Source organism: Etheostoma spectabile, chromosome 5 (genome assembly GCF_008692095.1).
Source record: "Etheostoma spectabile isolate EspeVRDwgs_2016 chromosome 5, UIUC_Espe_1.0, whole genome shotgun sequence".
Classification (NCBI taxonomy): Eukaryota; Metazoa; Chordata; class Actinopteri; order Perciformes; family Percidae; genus Etheostoma; species Etheostoma spectabile.
The window spans coordinates 2,183,788-2,208,669 of NC_045737.1; the positions used below are offsets into that span (position 1 = coordinate 2,183,788).

The following is a 24,882-nucleotide window of genomic DNA, read 5'->3' on the forward strand; positions in this document are numbered from 1 at the left end:
TGTTGTTGCCTCCCCCATTGTGCCCGGCACAGAAAAAAATTAAATAAACATGTCCATGTACACACATCAATAAATTAAAAACAATGTGACCATTTCATATATATATATATATATATATATATATATATATATATATATATATAAAACTACTGCTAAATCACATCTTAAAATGTTACCATATCTGACCCAAACTGTTGTCATCACTACACTAAAGCTAAGCTAACGTTAGTCTCATTGACAGGAAAAGCTACTTCACAGATTCAAAGACTTTAGGTGATAAATGTAAACCTATAAAATAGATGTTGTGCTTTAAAATTTAAATAAAATGGCGGATTTGAAAACTGTTCACTATCTAACACGGTCATTTACATGCATTTGCTAGCATTGGTGGCTCTACAACTTATTTAGACATTAAGGTACGTTACAAACAAAATTGTGCCCCTTGTTATTTGAAGATTTCCATCTTGAGACTAATCGTTCAGCCTATAGTGTACTCATTATTCATACTAGTGTTCACACTAGTGAGTAAAGATTTCAACTTTTTAAGTCATTGCATGTGCATGGCTCAAGCAATGCAATTTCATTCCAAACGTCACGCATCATTCAAGAGCTAATGTCTGCACTTCTTCCCCTGTGGCAGATTCTGCATAACATTCAATATGTCAAGTGAGCAGCACACAGGAGAAAGAGCGGTGACATTAACAGGCACTGGACATTCAATTCAATTCATTCTAATTTATAGTATAAAATCATAACAAGAGTTATCTCACGACACTTTACAGATAGAGTAGGTCTAGAACACACTATACTTTACAAAGACCAAACAATTCCAGTAATTCCCCAAGAGCAAGCATTTAGTGCGACAGTGGCAAGGAAAAACTTCCTTTTAGGGAGAAACCTTGGAGAGACCCAGGCTCTTGGTAGACGGTGTCTGACGGTGCCGGTTGGGGGACATGTGTCAATCCAGAGTGGGATTTCTTTTCAACACACACCTCCTGTTCAAACCTGCTTGTGATGATTTGCCATGTTACTGTGAGTGTAAACATGATGGTGATAATGATAGGAAGGTGATTACAATAATGATGAGGATGATGATTTTGCCCAGCAGGGTGAAAGGCCTTACTTTGGGTACACAGTCCATCTGTGCAGTTCTCAGTGGCCTCGCCGGTCCCTTCGCACATCTTGCCGCGGTGTCTGGGTGCTGGGGAGTTACATTCCCTACTCCGCTGCTTCTCGCACTGGCTGCTGCATAGGGTCCATTCGCTCCATTCATCCCAGCTTCCATCAACTGCAATATAAGGGCAAATGGGGACAAAGATATTAACAGATATACAGTATGTGTCTGCAGATACCAAAAATTAAATAAATTAAGGGGGCATGCAAAATCATCACAGCTTAATTAACATAGATATAAGGTATCTTAAGAGGAATACTCAAAAATGTTGATAACTATGCCCGAATTGATACCAAACTTCTACAGTAGTACAAATAGGTTATGTACTCCTAAAATCTCTTTCATAATGAAAATAACTTTCATTGTTATGCAGATGATACTCAATTATATCTATCGATCAAGCCGGATGAAACTAATCAGTTAGCTAAACTTCAAATGTGCCTTCAGGATATTAAAACCTGGATGACCTGTAATTTTCTAATGTTAAACTCAGATAAAACGGAAGTTATTGTTCTGGGGCCCAAGCACCATCGTGACGCACTATCCAAAGAGATAGTTACTCTGGATGGCATTACCCTGGCCTCCAGCACCACTGTGAGGAATCTTGGAGTTATCTTTGATCAAGACATGTCCTTTAATTCCCACATAAAGCAAATTTCAAGGATTGCCTTTTTTCACCTACGTAATGTTTCAAAAATCAGGAATATCCTGTCTAAAAATGATGCAGAAAAACTAGTCCATGCATTTGTTACTTCTAGGCTGAATTACTGCAATTCTTTGTTATCAGGCTGCTCGGAAAAATCCATAAAGACTCTACAGCTGATCCAGAATGCTGTAACACGTGTTCTGACAGGAACCAGGAAAAGAGACCACATCTCTCCTGTTTTAGCTTCTCTGCATTGGCTTCCTGTAAGATCCAGAATAGAATTTAAAATCCTTCTTCTCACCTACAAAGCTCTTCATGGTCAGGCACCATCTTATCTTAAAGAGCTCATAGTACCTTACAACCCTACAAGAGCACTACGCTCCCAGAGTGCAGGGTTACTTGTGGTTCCTCAAGTCTCTAAAAGTAGAACGGGAGCCAGAGCGTTCAGTTAACAGGCTTCTCTCCTGTGGAACCAGGTTCCAGTTGGGGTTCAGGAGGCAGACACCGTCTCCATATTTAAGAGTAGGCTTAAGACTTTCCTCTTTGATAAAGCTTATTGTTAGGGCATAAAATTGAATATTGTTATGGAGTGAGGAGTCGCAGCGTCCGCCTAACCCGGCCCACCTGCTTCTCGTCATAGTTGTCTGATTTATCTATCATATAATCAAGCATATAATAAACTAAAGGGAGACTTGGCATACAGCCCAATCTGGTTGGGGAGAGTTCTAGCCGGACCAGGCCTCTCTCTTTACCCTGTCTCTCTTTGTTATGCTTTGATAAAGCTATTAGTTAGGGCATAGAATTGAATATTGTTAGGGAGTGAGGAGTCGCAGCGTCCGCCTAACCCGGCCCACCTGCTTCTTGTCATAGTTGTCAGATTTATCTATCATATAATCAAGCATATAATAAAACTAAAGGGAGACTTGGCATACAGCCCGATCCGGTTGGGGAGAGTTCTAGCCCGACCAGGCTCCTCTCTTTACCCTGTCTCTCTTGGTTTTGCTGTAATAGTTTTAGACAGCTGGGGACTTCCTTTGACACACTGAGTTCCTCTCTCCTCTATCTTCCTATCTTTTCATTTATGTGCATCCATGTCCCAGAAATGCGTGTTACTAACCTAGCTCTGGGGAGTCATTCCCCGGAGTCCTTATGTTCTTTTTTCCCCACCATGTTCCCCCGGATCAGGGATGCTCCAAAATCATGGTAGCAGCTGTTGCCATGGTCCCGCTACACGTTCTGCGGTGCCATGTTCATCTGCTACACTCTGCGGTTCCCAGCTACATCCTGCTGTGCCTTGTAATGCCGCACAGTGCCCTGCTATGCCATGAACTACTACAAAGAACTGCTAAAAACTACTATTTTTTCTGTTTTTGTTATTTTCACTAACCCCAACCGGCCCGTCAGACGCCGCCTGCCAAGGGCATGGGTCTGTCCGAGGTTTCTTCCTAAAAGGAAGTTTTTCCTGGCCACTGTCGCACTGTTGCTTGCTCTGGAGGAGACTACTAGAACTGTTGGGTCCTTGTAAATTCTGGAGTGTGGTCTAGACCTACTCTATCTGTAAAGTGTCTTGAGATAACTCTTGTTATGAATTGATACTATAAATAAAATTGAATTGAATTGAATTAAAATGATGGATTGGAAAGTTTGTAAGTACACCAGGAGTTTATTTAAATAACACTTGCTTTCTAGCTTCTGCTCTCTGCTGCTACCGCTACAGGCAGTAAGCGAGTGCTTAGGGACGTCTAAAACTACAACACAGAAAAGAGATAAAACAAAAATATTTATTAATTTAACTTTTTTTTTTTTTTAAGTAAGTGCTGTAGTACAAATAGCAGGAGATACGTTATAATTGAGGTAAGTTTGGAGACACTACCTTATTTAATCATTAAATTAATTAATATTTTTGTTCTGTTTTGTTTTGTTGTATCTCTTTTCAATTTTGTAATTTGTAGACGTCCCTAACCACTTGTCTTTCTGCTGCTAGCAGTGGCATCAGACAGCAGAAGCCAGCAGGCAAGTTTTACAAACTTTTAAAGCTATTGTTTTATGAGTACATAACCTACTGTTAGTGGGGTCATTTGTGAGATAAACAATTGGTTCTATCAGCACCTGCACGAAGCTATTCATCTGATAACGCTAACTTGCCCAATGTTCGACCCAGGTGAAAAAAGCTTCTGGGGGGTGGTTTGGCTCGAGGTCATGATGCAAAGGACCCTAGGGTGAAATCACTTCAAACCATCACTTTAAACACATCCTGACACAGACATGAGGTTCATCTTCCTGTATTTTGCTTTTGAAAAGAAAGCATATAAGGGTATTTTATAAGGGCATTTCAATTCAATTCAATTCAATTCAATTTATAGTATCAATTCATAACAAGAGTTATCTCAAGACACTTTACAGATAGACCACACTCCAGAGTTTACAAGGACCCAACAGTTCTAGTAGTCTCCTCCAGAGCAAGCAACAGTGCGACAGTGGCGACAGGAAAAACTTCCTTTTAGGCAGAAACCTCGGTCAGACCCAGGCTCTTGGTAGGCGGTGTCTGACGGGCCGGTTGGGGTTAGAATGAAGAGTGTCAAGAGTAGTTTGTAGCAGTTCTTTGTAGTAGTTCATGGCATAGCAGGACGCTGTGCGGCATTACAAGGCACAGCAGGACGTAGCAGGACGTAGCAGGACGTAGCAGGACGTAGCAGGGCACTGCAGTGTAGCAGTTGAATATGGCATCACAGAACGTGTAGCGGGACCATGGCGACAGCTGCTACCCTGATTTCGGAGCCTCTCTGATCCAAGGGAACATGCTGGGGAAAAAAGAACATAAGGACTCCGGGGAATGACTCCCCAGAGCTAGGTTAGTAACAAGCATTTCTGGGACATGGATGCACATAAATGAAAAGATGGAAAGATAGAGGAGAGAGGAGCTCAGTGTATCAAAATAAGTCCCCAGCTGTCTAAAACTATTACAACAAAACCAAGAGAGACGAGGTAAAGAGAGCTCCAGCCCGGCCGGGCTAGAACTCTCCCCAACCGGATCGGGCTGTATGCCAAGTCTCCCTTTAGTTCTATTATATTCTTGATTATATGATAGATAAATCTGAAAACTATGTGACTAACTACTACTCCCTAACAATATTCGATTCTATGCCCTAACTAGTGTATCAAAATAAGTCCCAAGCTGTCTAAAACTATTATTACAACAAAACCAAGAGAGACAAGGTAAAGAGAGCTCCAGCCCGGTCGGGCTAGAACTCTCCCCAACCGGATCGGGCTGTATGCCAAGTCTCCCTTTAGTTATATTATATGATAGATAAATTTGAAAACTATGTGACTAACTACTACTCCCTAACAATATTCGATTCTATGCCCTAACTATAAGCTTTATCAAAAAGGAAAGTCTTAAGCCTACTCTTAAATGTGGAGACGGTGTCTGCCTCCCGGACCCAAACTGGAACCTGGTATTTCCTAAAATGTTCTTTGTGATAAAGATATTTATGTCCAAATTTTCAATAATAACTGCAGACTCTGTCTTAACTTTCATATTGGTGCTTTTTTGCACACATTAAACATGTAGATATTTCCTGTTTGGTCATTTTCTCCGCAATAACCCCTGGGCCTGTTTATATAATGGGATTTGATACAAAGCTAGGAAACCAAGACAGCCTGTTGCATGCTAATTGCTGTACTTCCTCCCCCGTGCTCTGTCATTTGATCAAGGAAAAGCTCATCATGCTTAGCTTAACAAACATTGGGAGTCCATATGGCGCCTGAAGATTTTTTGGCAGCTGTTGTTACGCCCATAATACAGCCTCGTGATGTACCAAAGGCCCTACCCACACTTCACATTTGATTGGGGTTTCTTCTCAGCTACTTGAAATGCAAATTATGTGTTTATATATTGCAGAGATAATGCTGAGTGCTGCAGAGTTTGACCGCAGTTGCTGGTGAGTTTATGCATATTGTTTCTCCTGACAGTTCCCCTATGACTTGTTGCTCTGATTCTGTTGAATGAGCTCCTCTGCAATAAACAATAAACAATAGATACGGTCTGACAAACTGTAATGATTGCACTTTTAACACCTGGTGGATACTTCCCATAATCCAAAATTCATTTATTTATTTTTTATTTATTTTTTTGCTGCTCAGTGCATTCTTCATTTTCTTAAATGGGCTAGTCACCAGAGCCTCATTTATTTGTATTGGTGTCACTTTTGCAGCTAAGCAACTTTGTTATTTCTGTGCCCTATCATTCTTAAATCAGCCAAGGTTTTGGTCAAATATAATTCCAAACAAAACAAAACATTAATTTTCTACAAAACAAACTTCTGTGTTAAAAAAACAAGGTACATGTTAAGGTTTTCATGAACTAGCTATAGGTTTAATGCCTGTCACATTACATAAATAGATAGACTCAATGGACATTTATATGTACAACATTAATAAAAAAGATGGTTTATTTAGCTGTAAGATCTAATGATTGTACCTGGCAGTGTGTATTGCAATGACAACCTGGTCTTGCAGTCTCATTACAAGACAGTCTGTCTGCAGTCTGTCCGCAGAGCCATTTAAAGAAAAATAATTTGCTGCTTTATCTCTTTCAGCTACAGAACTATGATCTTTAATATCTAAAGAGCTAAACTGAGCCAGGAGAAGTAGACACTTCACTGGTCTGTACATGGATTTGCCCTTGTGAAACTTTGTCATGACGCCATAGGTCAAAGTCATCTATACAGTATAAAACAAAGCAAAAGTTGTACTTCTGTTGTACTTTATTGCCTAAATTGCTTCCACTGTGGTAGTTAAATACAGTAAATGCACAAATCACTTCCTGTCTTTTACGTACAGTCTTTGACAGATGTGAAAATCATAGTCATCCAACATTACACTTATCAGTGGCAGGATAATGATTCTTATGTGTTAGGAATCATCTGTTCTTTATTTTTCTCAACAACATTCATCGGATCAAATTCACATTTGGCGGGTGTATTTCATTGTGACGGAAGCGGGAGATCTACAAGACATATTTATTACCAAATCGTTATGTACACACTGTGTAGTGTATTGAGAGGGGGCCCCAAATAACTGTTACTCTGCCACATGGCATGCTGGGTACACCTTGCTCTCTTGGTTGTTCGCTACAGTACCTTCAAAAAGAATGAGAGACTTGGGGATGTTACATTGTAGCAAACTCAAACATTTCAAGCATCAGCTATGTAACTTATGGAAATGATTGTATTTGTTCACAGAAATAGCCTGGTTCCAAATAGCTATCCATTTGCATATACTCTAGCATTGTTAGGGGACACTCAAATGATCATTAACCCTTGTGTGGTGTTCATATTTTTGTTACAATGCCAACGTTCCTGGCTCTGGTGGACCCACCCCATTATTTGGCTTTAAAATCAATATAGCAATAACAATTTATGTAACAGATGTTTACCAATGATATATGCATCATTTATGGTTCATATTTGCCACATACCCCTGTGTGATCACATTTATGATCAGATGATCATTTTCGTTTTTGTGAGAAAACAAGAAAATTCAATTATAAAAAAGGTTTAAAAAAAAAGAAACAAGATTTTTGATCATTATTGGTGCTTATTTCTGAGAACTTAATCAGAACAGGTGAAAGTGCTTGAAATGTAACAATGTTGTTGTCATGTTTTTGTCCTTGTCCTTGTGTCAAGTGTCTTTGTTTTAATTGGTTTCATGTTTTCTGTTTGTTTGTGAACTTCCCATTTTATTTTGAAATCCACTGTTTGGTTACATCCTTGGTCACTTGTTTTCCTGTCTTTGTTTGTTTCCCACCTTTTCTAATTGTTCTGCCCTGCCCTTATGTGCTTCACCTGTTGTGTCAGCGGTCTCTTGTTAGTCCTCATTACCTGGTGTATTTAGTCCCTGTTCTGTGTTTGTCTTGTGTGGGATAATGTTGTTTCTGTTGCTGGGCGGATTATTGTTCTGTGTTCTGTTTGGTGCTTCTCTGGTAGGGTCTGATCTGGTATGTTATATTTGTCAGTGTTCAATTTTGTTCCTTGTTCCTGGTCTTGTGCAATCATCAGTATTTTTGGAAATATTTTGCCTTCATCTTCAAGACTCTTTTTGTTGTACCCTTTTGCTCAATTAAATCTTTAAAATCTGCTCTCGCCATCTCTGCATTTGGGTCCAAGTCTCATCTCCAACCTGACAGTTGTTACTTTTTGTGGGAATAGCAGGGGCAGAAAGACAACACAGTTTCATAGCACCTACAATTAAATACATTCTGGTCCAGTAGACCCAAAGACCTCATTTATTAGAGTTATTTGTAGGGGTGGTGCACCGAGTACAGTCATTGAAGATGTTACTAAATGTTCTTTACAGAAAATGAGCCAAGGCCAATGAATTTGAGTTAGAAGAAATATTAAATAGCATAATTCTTCTTTTAGCAAACATTGAAAACGGGTTCCACAGACCCGAACAACACACAAGGGATGAGGCAGTGCTTTGGGCTGGCTTGTCAGAACTGGACGGGTTTGTCAGTCAGCAGTTTAGACAATGGGTTCATCGCACCCTACGCTTTGCACCTGTCTGTATCGTCCCACAAAGACATGGATCCGCCCTGATAACAGGCCTTCATCACTGCTGCATGCTACTTCAGTCCAGACCACAATGGTGGCACAATTCTGCTAATCTCTGCTTAAGTAAGAATTTCCTTTTCCTCTTCTTTTGCACTAGATTGTTTTTTTTCATGTGAACTCCAGACTGTAAACACAACATACCAACTCTAAAGGGCCATATTAAAGGTTGACAGCTTTACTTGGCAGCAGCAGCTAGTTGAAAACTTCACTACTTACTGTACATGCCGGGTGTCTAGAAATTCAATATTTTGTTTCAGCCTAGGAGTCAGAAAGTAAGTTCTGACAGGCAGGGATTACATCACCTTGAAAACCAAAAGCTGAGTCATTGTTATTGATCACCTACCACATCAGACTTATTCCTGCACAGAAATCCAAGGTGGCTGACAGTGTCATTTTCTTTGCCACCCGTATAAAAAGATGCATGTCACTGGTAATTTTTACTACAAAAACTATGTGCAAAAGCAGGCAGATTTTCATTTTTCAAGGCCAGTTATGGATCAAGGATACTATGCATCCTGATAAAGTTCCCTTGGTCTTTGGAAATATAATAGCCCCACATCATCACATACCCTTCACCATACTGGCATTGTATGGCTTGGTTTTATTTCAGTCAGCCTAATAGCTAGTTTAATTTGCATAAAGAGATGATTCTATGGAAAGTGTCTCATCCTATACTCATGAGCAGCACTGTATAAGGGGTGCCAATGGGATAAATGAGTTTGGATTCTTGCAGGTAGTTGTCTTCTTCTCTCCCTTTTGTTGGCACATTGCCAGGTTTTTTTAAACATGTTACTGCCAGAGGAGTCACGTGATACGCTCGATAGAGAGGGTGGCTTAAGGTATAGCTCCTGGCCCAATTTTGCCAAATCTTTGATATTTTATCACTTTGTGCTCAATAAAGTCGTTTAAAGCAGAATGTTAACAAGAACAAAATCCAACGTGGTAATACGGAGGCCATTCCAGAGGCATTACTGGAGAAACAGAAAAGCTACCTCAAACCACTTTTTTCTCAGATTTAGTCTCAAATTCAACAAGTGGGGATCGACAACGTTGAGAAGCTAACTACTATACTTGCTCAGCTAGCATCTCTGACTGCAAGCCTTGGCTCCATCAGAAAGCATACCATAGAAAGCAACAACAAGGAAAGATGCAACATCTGCATTGTCGGGCTGAAAGAGGGGCTAGTAGGTGCTAATGCTATTCAGTATACCATCGTTCCCTGCCAAAGCGGCTCCCAAAACTGTCAGAAGGACAGATTGAGATTATGAGAGTCCACCGGATCTACAGCCCAAAGAAGAACACCACTACTAACCGCACGTCGATTTTCAACGTCCTCCGCTACACAACAGGCAACTTCACGGTCAAGAAGATCAAGGATGGCTCCCAGTACAAAGCTTTCAACTCTGCTAAGGATACTATGTGGGGAGGGCTGCTCCCCATCCTCTTGAAGAAGATCGGGATTAAAAGAACGGCCTGATGAACACGGACTCTTGGTTTGTCTTAATCTCTTGATGTGTCCTAGTCTTATTGTATTGTTTTCTGATATGATTACAGAGACTGAATTTTTGAATGACATTTTTATCGTGTTTAATATAGCCTATGCTCCATAGGTTAGTGAGGACACTACTAGATTAGAGTCTCCTTTCCAATGTCCTTGCAATTTAGTTATTTTTATTTCCTGTTTTTGTAGACAAGAAACATGTTTATTTTAAAGACAATTTAGTGGAATCAGTTGTGGTTGCAACCAGGTAACTATGGGCTGCTGTTCCTTCTTGCTGCCCCGTGTCAAATCTTGATCAGACATATTTTGAGTGTTAGCCTTCTGACTATGTTCCCTCCCCTTCTCTCACTTTTCCTTGTGTGTCACTATCCTGTCTGTTTTTGTTCTGTGTCTAACATGTACTGTGTGTTGAGGGTCTTAACTTTGGAAGCACTATTGTTAGGATTTAACTAAGTGAAATGCAGTAGCATGTTGCTTTTCAATATCTACTTTCATTTAAAACACAGCTTTTTTGATAATGGGTGATCTTACATTTTTAGTTTGGAACTGGTGGTCTGAATGCATCTCACAAACAAGCCAGCACCCTAGCCTTACTTAAAAAGAGCAATGTTGGCATTGCATTATTACAGGAGACACATTTGCTAAAGACTGATACCAGCCGCTTAGCCAACATATTCTATCATACAGTTGCATCCTCCTCAGCAAGATCGAAAACAAAACAAGTGTCCATTATTGTCAAATGGAATATTCCGCTTAAAGTTTTTTCCTCTTGGTCAGATTTTTAGAATAGAGTATAGTTTTAGGAAAATTGCACTTGTTTCAACTTATGCACCTAATATTTTTGATGGCAGCTTCTATGGTACGCAAACCAATCAGATGCTTGAGTTAACGGACTGTTCTTTTGTTGTTGGTGCGGAGTTCAATGCTGTGTGGGACCCAAATATTAATCAGTTGAATGCAAATGTCACTGGGGTTCAAGTGCAATCCATAAATGCTCTGAAATTATGGGCCAGCAGCTTGGGTCTTATAGATATTTGGCGTGCAGTTAAGCCCACCTTATAGGGGTCCTTTGCACCAACACCCTAGACTGTCTGTCATAATGTGCTGCCAGATGGTGTTTTAAAACTTTACTTAAAAACGAATCCTACATCACTCAGTTTACAGCAGAATTCAATTTATTTACAGACATTAATGTTGGCTCGGGAGAAGGCCCCAGGATATTGTGGGATGCGATAAAATGGTTTATAAGGAGCAACACTATACTATTCAGCTCTAATACGCGCAAAGCTACGTCACTGAAACTACAAAACCTTGAAGCTGAGTTCACCAGATTGGACTCACCGTTACAAACTAATTTTACTGACCGGACAGCTTTAGAACAATCATTAGTCTGATTTTCTAATTCACAGAGCAAGATAGCGCTATTTCTTTCAGGGTGCTAGACCTAGTCACCTTCTTGCTATGAGATTAAGATCCAGGGATTATTTTGCAGATATTCCCGCTATTAAATCTCCAGATGGTAATATTAAAAATCACACTGTTGAAATAAATATTTTTATTTTATTCCAATCTGCATGAATCTGAGATTACTTTGAATATTTCCAAATGTGACAGCTGGTTGAATCAGCTTGACTTGCCTCAGTCATCAGCAGAGGCATCAGCTAGCTTGGACAAATTGATTACAATTGAATAATTAGAGGGGGGGAAATCACATGGCTTTGATGGGATTCCATCTTAATTCTATGCAACTTTCGGAAACAGTTTGGCCCTTTCCTTCTTGACATCATTAACTTCTCTATTGAAAAGGGAGAATTCTTAAGAGATGCTTGAGAATTCACGGCCTTAATTTCCTTACTCTTGAAAAAGGACAAAGATCCTTCAGAGTGTTCTAGCTATCGACTTCAGAGTCTGCTTAATGCTGATATAAAAATATTTGCACAGCTCCTAGCCCATTGTTTGGAGTCTCATATGACAAAATTAGTGAACTCAGACCAAACAGGATTCATAAAAACGAGACTAGCAGAAGATGATGTTAGGTGCCTTCTCCCCACTGTTGATGCGGCAGAGGACAGTAAGACCCCGGTGTCACTTCTTTCTCTTGACACAATGAAAGCCTTTGACAGCCTTGAGTGGCCATTTGTATGGTCAGTCTTAAAGGTATAGGGCCTTAGTTTATCAAACGTGTTTTTATTAAAGAATATGAGTCATCATACAATTCGGCTCTACATTCTGAGTCCTTTTTTTATAGTAAAAAAGAAGGAAAAAAAACAATAAAACAAGACAAAGCAAAATAATTAACAATACAAAACAGTGGCAAAAATACCACCAGGCTGACCACGCTCCCTCACAGCATCCCAACCCCTACTCGGCCATCTAACTCTTTCCCATGTATCTCCACCCTCTCTCACCTAGACTCTAACGCCTCTGCTGTCCCTCTAACTGTCATGGTGTGCTAGGATGCGGATTGTTGCACTGGGGGTGTGGTTTTCAGGTATTATATGAGAGGCTTACATGTTTTATTAAATAAGTTGAGCCTGTCTTTTAGTGTGTACCTTATTCTTTCTAAATTAAGTGCATTAGTTAAATCATCCAACCACATCTTAGAGGTAGGCACAGCTGTGCGGGATATCAGTTTACTCTCGTTAGGAGACAATTTCAGGCAGTCCTCTAGATTGGGATTCTGTCTCGAAATCTATGAAGTGTTTCCGAACGTAGTCCCTAATTTGTAGGTGACGAAAGAAGTCATTATTCCCCAGCTCATACTTCCTCTGTAGTTGTGTGAATGAAGCAAAGACGCCTCCCACATATAAGTCCCAGATACAATGGACACCCCTCTCACTCCATGTAGAGAAGGCTCCATCCAGACTGGAAGGGGCAAATGTGGGGTTTCTAGTAATGGGTAGTAGAAAAGAGATTGGTTTAAGATTAAAGGAGGTCTTGATTTGTTTACAGGTACGGATCATGCTATGTATCATGGGATTGTTATTATACAGGGATATTTTAATCGCGACCGGAGCTAGTAGGATTGCGGCCATAGAATACGGGTGGCAGTCTTCCCAAACCAGTAGTAGCCAGTCAGACATTGGTATATATGTGTCCAACCAAAAGGTGGACGTCTTAATTGCTGAAGCCCAGTAATATAGCAAAAAGTCTGGGAGTGCCATTTGGCTTCGGTCTACAGAGAAGCTTTTTGCCAATTCTGTGAGCCCTTTGTCCCCACAGAAAGGGAACTATTAGAGAATCTAGATGTTTAAAAAAAGATTTTTTTAGAAACATTGGGATGTTTTGAAAAAGATATAACAATTGCGGGAGGAAAATCGTCTTTATAGCATTAATTCTCAATTAATTTGGAGTGTGTCCCAGAATGAAATTCTAGTCCTTAATCGCTCTATTGAGGAGGGAAATTTGCTTGAAAGAGAAAGGAGTAAATGTGCTGTATTTATATAGTGCTTTCCAGTCTTAACAACTGCTCAAAGCGCTTTTACATCTACAGGGAACATTTACCATTCACACACATTCATACACTGTGGCCGGGGCTGCCGTACAAGGTGCCACCTGCTCATCAGATAAACATTCACACACATTCACACTCCGATGCGCAGCACCGGGGGCAACTCGGAGTTCAGTGTCTTGCCCAAGGACACTTCGACAATGACTGCAGGGGCGGGGATCAAACCACCAACCTTCCGATTGACAGGCAACCGCTCTGCCACTGAGCCACAGTCGCCCTGTGGCGGCTGTGATGTAGGATGTGGAGTACTGCTTGGTCACGTCACTCCCCAGATAGGTAAATTTTTCTTGGGAGACCTTAAATGGAAAGTGATCTAGGTGAGCTAGGTCATTCATATAGACCGGCATTAAAACAACTTTTAGTCCAATTGATCCGATAACCCGAAAAGGTCCCAAACAGGATATCATCTGCGTATGACAATATCTTATTATTGGTGTCCTTGGTGGAATATCCATAGATCTGGGGTTCTATTCTGATACTTTGGGCTAGAGGTTCAATAGCCAGTGCAAAAATTAAAGGGGACAGTGGGCATCCCTGTCTTGTCCCTCTATTTAGGCAAAACGGGTAGGATATTGTCCGGTTTGTTAGGATTTGAGCCATGGAATTCCTGTAAATGAGTTTAATTAGTGACAAGAATGTATTTCCGAAATTGAACGTATTAAGAATTTCAAATAAGTAACACCACTCAATCTGGTCAAATGCTTTCTCAGCGTCAAGTGCAAGTATAACAAAGTCAGTAGGCGGACCTCTCTTTGTATATAAAATATTGAAAAGACGTCTAAGATTGAAAGTAGCACTCCTATTTGGTATGAAACCTGTCTGGTCCACATGAACTAGCTTTCCCAATAAAGGATTCAGTCTGTTAGCCAGTATTTTAGCAAACAACTTCCCATCGGCATTAAGGAGGGAGATAGGACGATAAGCGCCTACTTCCTGTGGGTACTTCCCCTTTTTTGTGAATTAATGTGATCACAGCCTCAGTTAAGGTGGGGGTAGATTACCCTGTATCTGGGCATGTTCATATACTTTTAACAGGTAATGGGATAGATTTTCAGTGAGTGTTTTGTAAAGTTCCCCTGGAAGTCCATCAGGACCGGGTGTCTTATTACTCTTTAGGGAGGCAATGGCACCCCAAACCTCTGCAATTGTGAGGTCAGAATTCAAAGAATCACAATCTTCCTCACTCAGTCTGGGAAGCTCACATCTATCCAAAAATGCATTAATAGTTACAGAGTCTGAAGTGGTCTTTGAAGTATACAGATCAGTATAGAATTCAAGAAATCTGTCATTGATATATTTAGGCTTTGTAAGTATTGCATTATTGTGGGCTTTTCTCTTGTGTATCGTTCTGTTGTTTTCCATTTTCCTGAGTTGTCTAGCTAGCAGCTTGTGTGGTTTGTCACCAAATTCAAAATACTTTTGCCTAGTACAGAGGAATGCTTTACTTAGTTTAGCACAGATAAGTTCATTATACTCATACTTAAGTGTTGCTATTTTCCTGTGTAATATAATAGAGGGGAGTGTGCATTTTCTATGTCAAGTAATTTAATTTGCTTTTTGAATTTTTTTTTTTTAATCCTTTAGTTTAGTCTCATTTACTTTTCGCTTAGAAGCCTCGAATGATATGATACAGCCTCTTATGTTAGCCTTGAATGCTTCCCAGAGGATGGAGGGAGAGGTATCAGAGTTGTTGTTTATGAAATATAAAGAAATCTGGTCTTTTAAATAGTCGCAGAATTTATTTTCAGTGAGTAAGTGCAAATTCAGTTTCCAATGAGTGTGTGGCTTATCTACATGATCTAAACACAATGAAAAGGTGAGTGGGCTGTGATCTGAAATCACAATGCTGCGATATTTCGCATTCAATGTGGAAGGTGCAAGTCTGGCGTCCACCAGGAAGTAGTCAATTCTACTGTATGAGTTGTGTACAGGTGAATAAAATGAATAGTCCCTACCTGAAGGGTCCATTGCCCTCCATATTTCCAGAACATTTGTGTTATTAATGAACATATTTAAAAATTCACTAGAGGCATTTCTTGCGAGTCTCTTTGTGGAGGACCTTTCAAGATATGTGTTGAGGACAGTATTAAAGTTGCCCCCTATTGTCAAGTGTGTTTGTGAGATATCTGGTATCAGTGAAAAAACCTTCTGAATGAATATGGGATTATCTACAAAGAAGGGTGTGAAAAGGGAAAAACATTCAGTCCTGTGGGCGAAAATGCCTTGTTGATGCAAGAGGTCAGAGGAGAATGGGCCGACTGATTCAAGCTTATAGAAGAGCAACTTTTACTGAAATAACCACTCATGTGCTGGAGCCTGTCTGGCCTTCCATACAAGAGGGGTGACTTTATCTCCCATATATGGGCATGTACTTCCTGAAACAATAGACGGGTGAGACAGAGAGAGAGAGACCAGAGATTAGACGAATGATTCAGCGGCTAAAATAAGCCAAAACGCGATGAATTATGGATATAAAGTGGACCAATCTTGGATATAACAGTATGGATTTAAAGCCCAAAGAGGCTGAAGTTCCAGGCTGGATAGAAAATCCCCTGTAGAGGCTAGAAAGACAGGGAAAAGACCGCCGTAAAGCCGAAAACGTCAGGATTTAAACGAAACCAAAAGTAAGTAAATCACTTGTATGGTTCAAAAGTTATTAAACTATGAATCAGAGGTACTTTTTTATTCGTGGGCGAGTGTCTCGGTCTCAGAGGGTTAAGCAGGCAGCCACTTACAACAACCAGACAGACATAGAGGAGTTTACAGACAATGTAACCTCTTACATCACCAAGTACATTGATGATGTGACCCACACAAAAGACATCATCACTCGGGCTAACTGGAAGCCATGGCTGACCGGGGATGTCCTCAGGCTGCTGAGGGCCAGAAACAAAGCCTGCAGAGCTGGGGATGAAGCTGGCATGAGAACAGCAAGAGCCAACCTGTCCCGTGGCATCAAGGAAGCAAAAAAAGGAATACACTCACAAGATAACCACCGACTTCAAAGACAGCAGGAACGCACAAAGCCTATGGCAGGGCATTCAGGCCATCATGGACTACAAGCCCGCGCCACAGAGCTATGAGAGCAACATCCCTCTGCTCAACAATTTGAACCGCTTCTTTGCTCGATTTGAAGCACAAAACAGCACTTGCCCACAGAAGACCCCTCCCCCTCTACACGAGCAGCCTCTGTGCCTCTCTTCAGATAGCGTGAAGAGGACACTTGCTGCTATCAACACCCGAAAGGCAGCAGGCCTAGACAACATCCCAGGCCTTGCGCTGAAGGACTGTGCTGAGGAGCTTAAGGATGTCTTCACGGACATCTTTAACACTTCCCTGAAGCAAGCCATTGTCCCATCATGTTTTAAAGCTGCCACCATCATACCTGTGCCGAAGAAAACTGCTCCATCCGGCTTCAATGACTAACGCCCCGTGGCACTGACACCCATCATCATGAAGTGCTTTGAGCGGCTTGTCATGTCACACATCAAATCCCTTCTCCCCCCCACCCTGGAACCCTTCCAGTTTGCATACCGAGCCAAACGGTCCACAGGGGATGCAATCTGCTCTACCCTCCACCCAGCCCTCACCCACCTGGAAAAAAGAGACTCATATGTGAGATTGCTGTTTATGGACTTCAGTTCTGCATTCAACACCATAATACCACAACAACTTATCTGCAAACTTGACAAACTGGGACTCAGTATCTACCTCTGCAACTGGCTATTGGACTTCCTCTGTCAGAGGCCTCAAGTAGTACGTGTTGGCAATAATATCTCAAGCAGCATCACACTGAGTACAGGGGCCCCTCAAGGCTGCGTGCTCAGCCCTCTGCTCTTCACCCTGCTGACGCATGACTGCACTGCAACCTACAACAACAACCACATAGTGAAATTTGCTGACGACACAACTCTGGTGGGTCTCGTCACCTAGGGCGACGAGACTGAATACAGGTCGGAGGTCGACCTTCTGGCCACGTGGTGCAGGGACAACAACCTCTTGCTGAATGTCAGCAAGACTAAGGAGATTGTTGTTGACTTCCGGAGAGGTCACATCCAACACCTGCCACTGACCATTGACGGTGCTGTGGTGGAGAGAGGGAGCAGCACCAAATTCCTAGGGGTGCACATCAGTGAAGACCTCTCCTGGACCACCAACACTGCATCACTAGCGAAGAAAGCTCAGCGCCGCCTGTACTTCCTGCGGAAACTCAGGCGAGTAAGTGCTCCACCAGCCGTCATGACCACATTCTACCGAGGAACCATTGAGAGCATCCTCTCCAGCTGTATTGCTGTGTGGGGCGTAAGCTGCACTGAATACAACAGGAAAGCCCTGCAGCGCATAGTGAACACAGACATTTACACCTCCCACCTCACCCGCAATTGTGAGTGATGCAAGTCACCCCTCTCACAATTTGTTTGATCAACTGCCCTAAGGGAAGAGGTACAGAAGCCTGTGCTTCCGCACCACCAGACTCACCAACAGCTTCATACACCAGGCTGTTAGGGTGCTGAACACTCTCCCCCCTCCACCCACAGTTACATAACATCCTGGACTTTGGACCCACAATGGCTGCCTTGCACTACTCCACTTGCACTACTCCACTGTACACTTGCACACTTTGCAACTTGTTGTTGTTGTCCTGTTGTCCTGGAAACACTTCTGAACACATTTCTGCTGCTCTTACAAAACTGGGACCACTATGCTACCGCCTGACTTTTTGCACTATTATATTGACTGTCTACTGTATGCATAATTTCACATTTTTAACTCAAATTTTGCTGCTCTTATTTTCTTCATTGTATGTGCCTTCTTATTTTTACTTTTTATATTGTTTACTGAATGTTTGTCTGTGGACCTAATTGGTAAAATATGTCTTGTCTACACCGTGGGATAGAGGGAACCGTAATTTCGATCTCTTTGTATGTCTTGACATGTGAAGAAATCGACAATAAAGTAGACTTTGACTTTGATATGTACAACCACAAAAACATCTACAACGAAAAGAGAGAACATTGCATTGGATATCTAGCAATAACAGTGAGCCATTTCCACACTTTAAGAGAACTAGGTGAACAATTGTCTGGGCTCTGGATATGATAGCAAAAGGACAAAATAAAAAATAAATAAAAGAAAAACGGTAAAAGTGCCATCCATAATTTATGAGGCAGGACTAAGCATTGTCCAATTCTTCTAATGACAATGGTGGTTTAATAGTCAGATGGCATTTCACCAGCTGTGTGTGTGTATGAGAATGTAACTCACATGGATAGGTGGCTGCTAGTGTTGTGCTAGCGCTAGCCATAAAGGCTAACTAGTAAGCACCAGTACATAACACCACTCTGGATATCATGAACCACCGTCCTCCTGTGTTATTTCAGTCGAGCCCGGTGTCGAAAGGCGTTCAGCAAATTTCTCCGCTTTTTCGGAATCTATGAATGATATCTATGTGTCATTGTGGGTTATCAGGAGTCTGGCAGGATAGAGGAGGCCGTACCTGACCCCGGGTCTGCCCCATAGCAGCTCCCTATTGCGATTGAATAATGCTCTCTTTCTAGCCACGGCAGGCGGGTAATCTGGAAAGATTTGGATCCTTTTACCACCATGGTAGAGCTGTTTTGCCGCTCCGGCCTTACGTAGGATGTCCTCCAATGTGTGAAACTAATGTAGTCTCAATACGAATACTAGGTGGCTCATGAGGTATGGGACGTCTTCGGAGTGTGCTCTATCAATGAGAGGCTTCTCACACAAGGATAGTATCTCTTGAAGCAATCCAGCGATTAAGTCCCTCGGCTTGGCCCCCATGGGTACTCCGATGATCCGGATGTTGTGTCTCCTCGAGCGCCCTTCTAGGTCTTCGCATTTCCCAGTTTTTCTACTTCAGAGCTCAGATAAGTAACTTGACGTTGAAGTGCAGTGACATTGTCTGACTGATGTGAAGCGGACTTCTCTAACTCTCCTGGTTTTTTCCAGGGTCATAATGGAAGTCTGCAGTTCTTCTTTAGTTGTAGCCAATTTGCCTCTCAGCACGGTGTACAACGTCTGTAAACGGACATCAATTGTGGTGCATATGTCATCTTTAATATGGGTAATTTCAGCCCGGTTGGGTGGGTCCGCCTCCTCACTCAGGTTGCCGGGCTCCACCACCTCAGTTGAGTCCGAGGGTTGGTCAAGGCCTGCTTCTTGTTGTGTTTTTTTTTACATCTTTCTTTCCTTTTAGGTTAAATTTCCCACTTGCTTATATCTTCTTATATCACTCTAAGGCACTTTTAAGCAGATATACAGGTATTTAGTGTATTAATAAGAGGAAAGTTATGCAGGCTATGCAAAACACGTCTCCCTCCTCCATTTCTCAGCAGCGCCCCCCGGTAATGGGCCTTGGTAAAACTTTCATTGGTATGATTAAAGTTTTGTATTCTAGTCCCTTAGCCCGAGTCTTAACCAAACGCATCTCCTCCTCTCTATGTCTACTTTCTAGATCCTCCCGCCAAGGTTGCCCCTTGAGACCTGCATTATTTGTCAATTCTCTAGAGCCGGTGGCTCTAGCCATGCGCCAATCAATTATGGTGTCACCAATATGCATTTGTAATACAAAGCATCATCTCTCATTATTTGCAGACGACATTTTAGTCTTTTTAGAAAACCCATCTCAGTATCTTCCTCACCTTCTATCTTTAAAAGAGAAGTATTGAAGCTTACCAGGCTTTGAAATTAACTGGTCAAAAGACTCCGACTGTAATTCAACCATCTCTGCTACGTCTACATCGCTGCTCTGCTCTCCCATTCTTAAGCAGTTTAAATATTTAGGCATTGAGGTCTTCCCCTGCTTAAACCAGATTGTTAAACATAACTATTCTTTTGCTCTAAACAATGTTTTGAAAGATATGGAAAAATGGATGAGTCTCCCCATGTTGATTGAAGACTGTATCTTAGTGCTTAACATTGATGTGTTACCCAGAATTAATTTTGTGAGCTCTATGCTACCTCTCTTCCCTACTGCTGACTATTGATGTAACTTACAATCAGCTGTATCTAAATTTATCTGGAAAGGCAAACGGGTGTGATTTAAGATGTCTACTCTACAGAGAAGGAAGGATGGTGGCCTCTCAGTTCTTATATTATTATTTTTTGGTCCTTCATGTTGAGGCCCTTTCTCACTTGGTTTAACCCGGATGTGTCTGTTTGCTGGCATACCCTAGAAAGTTCTATGACAGAGCCTTGGTCACTTCATGACGTTCTTTTTGCCAATATTTCTAACAAACAGTGCCAGCTACGCTGTGGCCCATTATCTCATTATCAAGCCTTGGAGATTGGCTGAAACATGCGGCCATACAGCTTGTATGTGGGACACTTTTCCCTTTTTTTCAATAATACAGCACTCCTGATTGATGAGAGGCCGATAACAGCCCCACAATGGGAACAAAGGGGGCTTCATTGTCTAAAAGACATTTTTAGCAAGGTTGGCTAATTACCTTTTTCTGACTAGCAGAACGCATTCAATATACCACGTTCCTCTTTTTTCATTTACCTTCAATTAAGACCAGCACTCAAAACAAACTGTTTTTCCTTGGCAGGGTCTTTGCCCATTCATCCTTTCTGGAAGTTATTTACTGTGCAGCCTAAAAACTAGGCTTTATCAGTTCTTAGTGATATCTGGCCGCTCTGCCCTTCCTATTCAGAGGATCTGGGCATGCGATTGCCCAGGCCTGAGTATTGAACTCAACTGGATGTATGGTCTAACATTCCAGAAGTATTACGTAGACCAGACCATCAGCAGATTCACTACACTTTTATTCATAGGACATTTGTCACCCCCGTGAAAATGCACCACATGAAAATAATTTATGCACTTTCTGCCCAATGAAAGCACAAGGCCCATATATTCACATGATATGGGAGTGCTCTCCCGTAGGTCAGTTCTCAAACAATGTTGCATCCCTAATTTCTGCCCTGTTTAATGTGGTTGTTACTGTCAATATTTTGAGTTTTGAATGATCCTCTAGAATTAAAAAATGTGCTGTTGTTGCTGGACTTACAGCTAATAAGAAAATTAATTCAAAATGTTCATACCATATCATGACCTGTCTATCCATGCAAGGACCCTTTCCTTCCTGGATGTAGTTAATATGGAACTCTCTACGAGTTCATGGAGCGCCAGGAATGACTCTGGACACTTGGCTTTGTGTCGCTGAAACTTTGAGGTCTGGGCTGTAGCCTTGTACTAAAGCCTTTGCATTAACTTGTGCAGGTGTTATGTCCCTTGTCTTGTGTCTGTCTACTTATGTGTTTGTGTCTGCATTTGCTGTTTTATCTTCCTTCCCTCCTGTCTGTCCTCTCTGTTTTTTGGTCCTGGGACACGTTCCCAGCCTCAGTGTATTGTTTGTCATTGTTTGTATTTTCTAAATGTATAAAAAAGTAAAAAGTTGGATTACAAAAAAAAGTTTGTTACTGCCACTGACTGTTGTTATTTGGAATAGCGCCAAACAGGCAGGGAAATGCTATCATGTACATGTTATGCACATGTATGTGCCTCCTTCTGCATGTCTCCAAGACAAATAAGGCGCCCACTCATCAGAACATTGCTACAAAATAATATTAAATCACCTTTTCAACCTCATTTACAAACGTTTCGTGCAAGCTTTCTTCCAAATTCCCTCTATCTGACCTATCTATCGTTTCACATCCCTCTCATCCTGTTCTGGCTTTCTCTGATGCATTAATCTGATGCATTGGAGACTTGGCATACAGCCCGATCTGGTTGGGGAGAGTTCTAGCCCGACCAGGCTGGAGCTCTCTTTACCTTGTCTCTCTTGGTTTTGCTGTAATAATAGTTTTAGACAGCTGGGGACTTATTTTGATACACTAGTTAGGGCATAGAATCAAATATTGTTAGGGAGTAGTAGTTAGTCACATAGTTTTCAGATTTATCTATCATATAATCAAGAATATAATAAAACTAAAGGGAGACTTGTCATACAGCCCAATCCAGTTGGGGAGAGTTCTAGCCCGACCGGGCTGGAGCTCTCTTTACCTTGTCTCTCTTGGTTTTGCTGTAATAATAGTTTTAGACTGCTGGGGACTTATTTTGATACACTGAGCTCCTCTCTCCTCTATCTTTCCATCTTTTCATTTATGTGCATCCATGTCCCAGAAATGCTTGTTACTAACCTAGCTCTGGGGAGTCATTCCCCGGAATCCTTATGTTCTTTTTTCCCCAGCATGTTCCCTTGGATCAGAGAGGCTCCAAAATCAGGGTAGCAGCGGTCGCCTTGGTCCCGCTCCATGTTCTGTGATGCCATGTTCAACTGCTACACTGCAGTGCCCTGCTACGTCCTGCTGTGCCTTGTAATGCCGCACAGCGTCCTGATATGCCATGAACTACTACAAAGAACTGCTACAAACTACTAATTTTATCTATTTTTGTTATTGCCACTCTTCATTCTAACCCCAACCGGCCCATCAGACACCGCCTACCAAGAGCCTGGGTCTGACCGAGGTTTCTGCCTAAAAGGAAGTTTTTCCTCGCCACTGTCGCACTGTTGCTTGCTCTGGAGGAGACTACTAGAACTGTTGGGTCCTTGTAAATTCTGAAGTGTGGTCTATCTGTATAGTGTCTTGAGATAACTCTTGTTATGAATTGATACTATAAATAAAATTGAATTTAATTGAATTGAATTAAACTAGACTTGACTGTCTGTCACTATCTGCACCTTTGCAGTCTAAAGCCTGGCAAATTGAAGAACTTGGACGACCTGGCCTCCTTTTGAACCCCAGCTTTCAATCTTCCAAGCTCTTTGTAAAACGAGACAATATGGAAACGTTTGTATAAGGATGTGCAGCAATGCGCTGGGACTGCCAGGTATACAAGGGCCCAACATCTGCAGAGGTGACAAGGCATGTAGACAAATTATAGACCTTCAACATATGTTCATTTCACCGATGTTGATAATACGTATAGACATGCAGTGCATTCAAGCTGGAAAGCATATTAATGCAATGTGTCAATTTGAAAGACAGCTGCTGAATATAATGCTAACCACTTTTTAGCCTTAAGCCTTATGTTCTTTTTTTGTTTTCTCGCACTATAGGCGGATTAGGCTGGGAAAACAATTAACCTAATTTCTAAATACATTCCTTTAACACAAAACCTCACTCTATGTTTAGGCAAGGTCCATGTTTAATTGTATAAGTGAGACATCTACTTTAAAATTTCAAGCGTCTCATTCAAGCAAATTCAAGTATAAATTGAATTCAAGTGGTGCACGTCTCTTTTTTGTGCATGTCTCTTTTTGTGTGGGTGTGTGTGGGGGTCTCTCTCTCTCTCTCTCTCATTTATAGGAGAAATAAAGTGACACACAGACTAAACATGGATTAACTAAGAAATAAGTTCATGTATTACTTCCATATAACATACACATTAGTCTTCCAGAAATTCAGAAGAAGAGGAAGAAGAAACACCTCCTTTCCTCACTTCCCCCTTAGAAGAAGAGTTCACCCCACCACTATTTTTTCTAATATTGTTATTACAGAGTGACCTAAAATAAATAGGTCCAAGTGTGTTTTTGTTTTATACAGATTTTAATTTAATGCAATAAAATGTAAAAGTGCTTAAAGTGTGTAATATAATGTAAAACAAAGTTTTCATTTCTGAAATAAAGCAGTTGGGTCAAAAAGAATGACCCAATTTTCTGGGTTGAAATAACCCAGAAATATGTTTTGAGTTTTTAGTGTGTATTTTGAAAGCCTTTTATTTGTGGGCGCCCAGATAGCTCAGTTGGTAGAGCGGGTACCCATATATAGAGGTTTACTCCTTGCTGCATGGCCTTCCCCGTCTCTCTCCCCTTTCATGTCTTTAGCAATCCTATCAAAAAATCCCCCAAATAAATAAATAAAATCCTCTTACTGGTTTTTCTTCATAAAACCAATCTCGCAAATGAATGTACACAGCAGAGAAAACATCTAATGCAAATGCAGTTAGGAGTCATTTACTATATTATATGTGACTTTGTCCTGCTAATTTAGACTAATTTAGACTCTACATTCAGGCATGAAGAATGTTGTTGCCTGAGTTAAGGTCTTTTCAGACAGGGAGCCATTGACACATCTAGCAATTTATTTCCAATGAAAGGAAAGCGAGCAGGCAGGTAGGGGGCTGCAGGCGATCTGACAGCAGAAGCGACAAGCAGGTGCAATCCTGTGAAACTGCTGCGGGCCTGCTTGTCACACGCACACGCCCACTGCAAGAAAGGAATTGAATTGTCTTAACTTTTTTCTACGTGGGCGAGGCACAGTGCAAATCGGTAAACAAGAGACTGATTCTTACTGTTTGTGAGTTTCCTAAAACATAAGTCTCACATTGCGAGACCACAACAACACTGTGGAGCGAGGTCTGGCTACAATACACATACATTTCAAGATGAGGAAAAAAGCACTAAT

General features: G+C 41.3%; 1 protein-coding gene across 2 annotated transcripts in view; it reads right to left on the reverse strand.

Moving 5' to 3' along the window:
* The window catches only part of unc5db (unc-5 netrin receptor Db), a 265,211-nt gene that overhangs the window by 99,587 nt on the left and 140,742 nt on the right, over window positions 1–24,882 (reverse strand). For both annotated transcript variants that reach the window (XM_032515156.1, XM_032515155.1), the window contains exon 6: window positions 1,124–1,288. In XM_032515156.1, coding sequence (XP_032371047.1) covers window positions 1,124–1,288 — 165 coding nt within the window. The remainder of the gene's footprint in view (window positions 1–1,123; window positions 1,289–24,882) is intronic.